This window comes from Cebus imitator, unplaced genomic scaffold (assembly GCF_001604975.1).
Source record: "Cebus imitator isolate Cc_AM_T3 unplaced genomic scaffold, Cebus_imitator-1.0 Scaffold112, whole genome shotgun sequence".
NCBI lineage: Eukaryota > Metazoa > Chordata > Mammalia > Primates > Cebidae > Cebus > Cebus imitator.
This window is the reverse complement of record NW_016107427.1, coordinates 2,515,096-2,518,079: the sequence shown is the minus strand read 5'-3', so window position 1 is coordinate 2,518,079 and position 2,984 is coordinate 2,515,096. Positions and strand designations below refer to the sequence as shown.

The window sequence follows — 2,984 nt, the reverse complement described above, 5'->3', positions numbered from 1 at the left end:
GGGCATGGTGGCTCATGCCTGTAATCCCAGCACTTTGGGAGGCTGACACAAGTGGATCACTTGAGATCACGAGTTCAAGACCAGCCTGGCCAACACGGTGAAACCCCATCTCTACTGAAAATACAAAGATTAGCTGGGCGTGGTGGCACACACCTGTAATCCCAGCTAGTCAGGAGGCTGAGGCAGGAGAATCGCTTGAACCTGGTAGGCGGAGGTTGCAGGGAGCCGAGATTACACCACTGCACTCCAGCCTGGGTGGCAGAGCGAGACTCCATCTGAAAACAAAAAAAGAAAGAAAAAAAAAAAAAAAAACAAGAAAGCAAACAGCGGTCTCAGTCTCGTGGGGAAGCCTCCGCCAATAAGTGCATCCCACGGGACCCAGCACAGGCGCTTCTCAGACGCCTCCCGCCCATTTCCCGCCTCCACCCCATGCCCTGCAGGATGACAGATGCTGTGCCTATACTAGACAGGGACCAATACCTATATTTTAGCTTCTCAACTAGAACACAGAAATGCTTTCTGAAGTGCAACGCGCCCCACCACGTGTGATCTGTGCACAGCGGCGGGGGCCTCGCCCTGTCCCTGAGCCGGGGTAATGGGAGAGAGACCCTGGGTCTCCAGAACCCTGCGGAGTGTGGGCCTGCAGTGACGCAAGAAGCCAGAGACAAGCAAAGGAAAGGAGAAGAGGAGAGGAAGACGGTGTCAGGAGAGCTGTGTTTGTTCTAGGAAGTCTTTTTTACTTTTCACAGTATAGTGACTCATTCATGAAGAGGAAGTGAGTTCTGTTGAAAAATACTTGAAATATTCTCTTAGGGGGAGAAAGCAGTTCTTCAGCAGCTTGGTGGGCCGCTGGGCGGGAAGCTTGGAGCTCTGTCGGTTCTGAGCCAGCCCGGACAATTCTTCTTCCGAAGGCAGGGCTGAGTGCCTGCTGCTGAGAGAAAGGGAGAGGGGAGGAGAGGGGAGGGGAGCTGTGAGCGGGCGCAGCGCCCAGGAGACCGGGCTGGGGACAAAGTGCTGTGGGGGGTGAGGGGAACAGCCTAAGATTCCCAGGAGTCCCACCCCATTCTGGGAGCTTTTCTCCTGGAGGTGGAGTGAGCAGCAGGGGACCAGGTGGCTGCCCTGTTTCCTGCCTCACCGGTGGGGGGTTGGGGGCAGCGGTGGGGGGTCTGATCCCCTGGGAAGCAGGCTGGGGGTGACAGGCAGGGTCCCCAAGGATCAGAGTCTTGGACTCTGAGAAATGAGTCCAGCTCCGTGTGAGGTTCCACTCAGTGTGAACATCAAGCTCCAGGGCCCTCACTAGAGGACGTCACCATCCCTGGGCAACACCCCCAAAGAGGAAAGGGCAAGACTCCGGGCAAAGGTTGGCCAAATCCTCACATTCCTGGGGAAGTCTATTCCAAAGGCTGCCCCCCTGGGTTCCCACGGCTGCCTGTGCTGGAAGCCCCAGCCCTGGGCGCAGGAGGGGAGGTGGGAAGAGGAAGGGGTACCCTGCCAGCCTGCTGTGTGAGGGGCCTTTGGGAAGAGGGGTTTTGGAGACTTGGCACTGACACCCCCTCTCACGCTCCCAGCCACCCCACTGGAGCCCAGGAACATTCCTTAGCTAATTTTTGGGTGAGGGCTGCGAGTGAAGTGTTAGATAGTGTCCCCTCTTCCCGGCACCCTCCCTTGGGCAGTGGGGACTGTCTTTGACCATCCTGGGGGCGATGGTGGCCACCTCTGCAAAATGATTTCTCCTTTCAGTGAGGGGGTGTGTCTCAACGTCACTGAGGAGACACCCGGAGCATGGGAGGCAAACCTGTGGGAAGGTGCTGCCAGCTTCCTTCTGGGAACGATGTGACCCCAGGACAGGGCACAGGTGCATGCAGCCCTCGGAAGAGCACTGCAGGGCCTCGCTCAGAACGGGGGGCTGGGAAGAGGCAGCTGCCAGCCCACGGCCCAACCCTGCAGGGGCCCCAGGTGTGGCCATTAGAGCGGAGGGAGGCGCCTTTGGTGGAGCAGCCTTGCGACCCCTGGGTCCGCCACGTAACGACCCTGATGGGGCGCTGTCCTCTGGCTACTGCGTGGATGCACGTGGCTAAGGAGCCTCCGGGCCAGACAGCGGGTGAGGCGTGGCCTGTAGCGCACACAGGTGTTGCTGGGTCTGCCCCCACCTTCACCCCTGCTCACCCAGCCCCACAGAGCCTGGCGTGGCCCCCCAAAGAGTGATGTGGCAGGCAGCAGGCCTAGGGTTAGGGGGAGGTTGTAGGGAGGCATGCAGGTGAGAGGGCTTCTGAGGGAACGCCTTCTGACAAAGCTCTTCAGCTCAGCCCCACTCAAACTCAAATCCAGGGGAGGCCAGGCCAGCAGGGCCTGCGGGCACCACACCTTGGCAGGTGCCAGGCCACAGGATGATCATGGCGTGGTGGGGAGCTGGGAGAATGCCAGAACCGGAGAGGTGAGAGAAAGAAGTTTCCAGAACTCACTCCGGAAGAGACATGACTCAGCTGAGCCAGCAGGCGCTGGTTCCACAGGAATGCACTTGCACGCTGGGCATGCCAGGCAGGTGTGGGAGTGAAGGGATGGACGGGCGGTTGGCTGTGGGGTGCGAGGTCTGGGCCATTCGGAAAGGCTGCCAAGGGGGGAGGGTAGCTGGGAGAGACCATGGGGGTGGTGGGAAGGCGTGTGGGGCGGGGCCGTGTGCTTAAGGCACCAAAAAGTGGAGGGCGGCCCAGGAGTGTGCTGTGGGGGTGCAAACGTGTGGGTTGGTGTGAGACTGATGCATGTGTGCCTATATTTGTGTGAGTGAGCACATGTGAACATGTGTGGATGTACATGCCAGTCATGTGTGTGCTGTGCGAGCATGTGACAGTGTGACTGAGCATATGTGTGTGGATGAGTGTGACCGTGGTGATGTGTGTATGTGAGCCATGTGTGTGCTATGTGAGCATGTGACAGTGCGACTGAGCATGTGTGTGTGTGGATGAGTGTGACTGGGGATGAATGTG

The 2,984-nt window shown here is 58.9% G+C and overlaps 1 protein-coding gene across 1 annotated transcript in view; it reads right to left on the bottom strand.

The window, feature by feature from the left end:
• Window positions 1-706: 706 nt before the first annotated feature.
• The window catches only part of DNMT3L (DNA methyltransferase 3 like), a 19,570-nt gene continuing 17,292 nt past the window's right edge, over window positions 707-2,984 (bottom strand). The window contains exon 12 of the mRNA XM_017538653.2: window positions 707-931. Coding sequence (XP_017394142.1) covers window positions 763-931 — 169 coding nt within the window. The 3' untranslated portion in view covers window positions 707-762. The remainder of the gene's footprint in view (window positions 932-2,984) is intronic.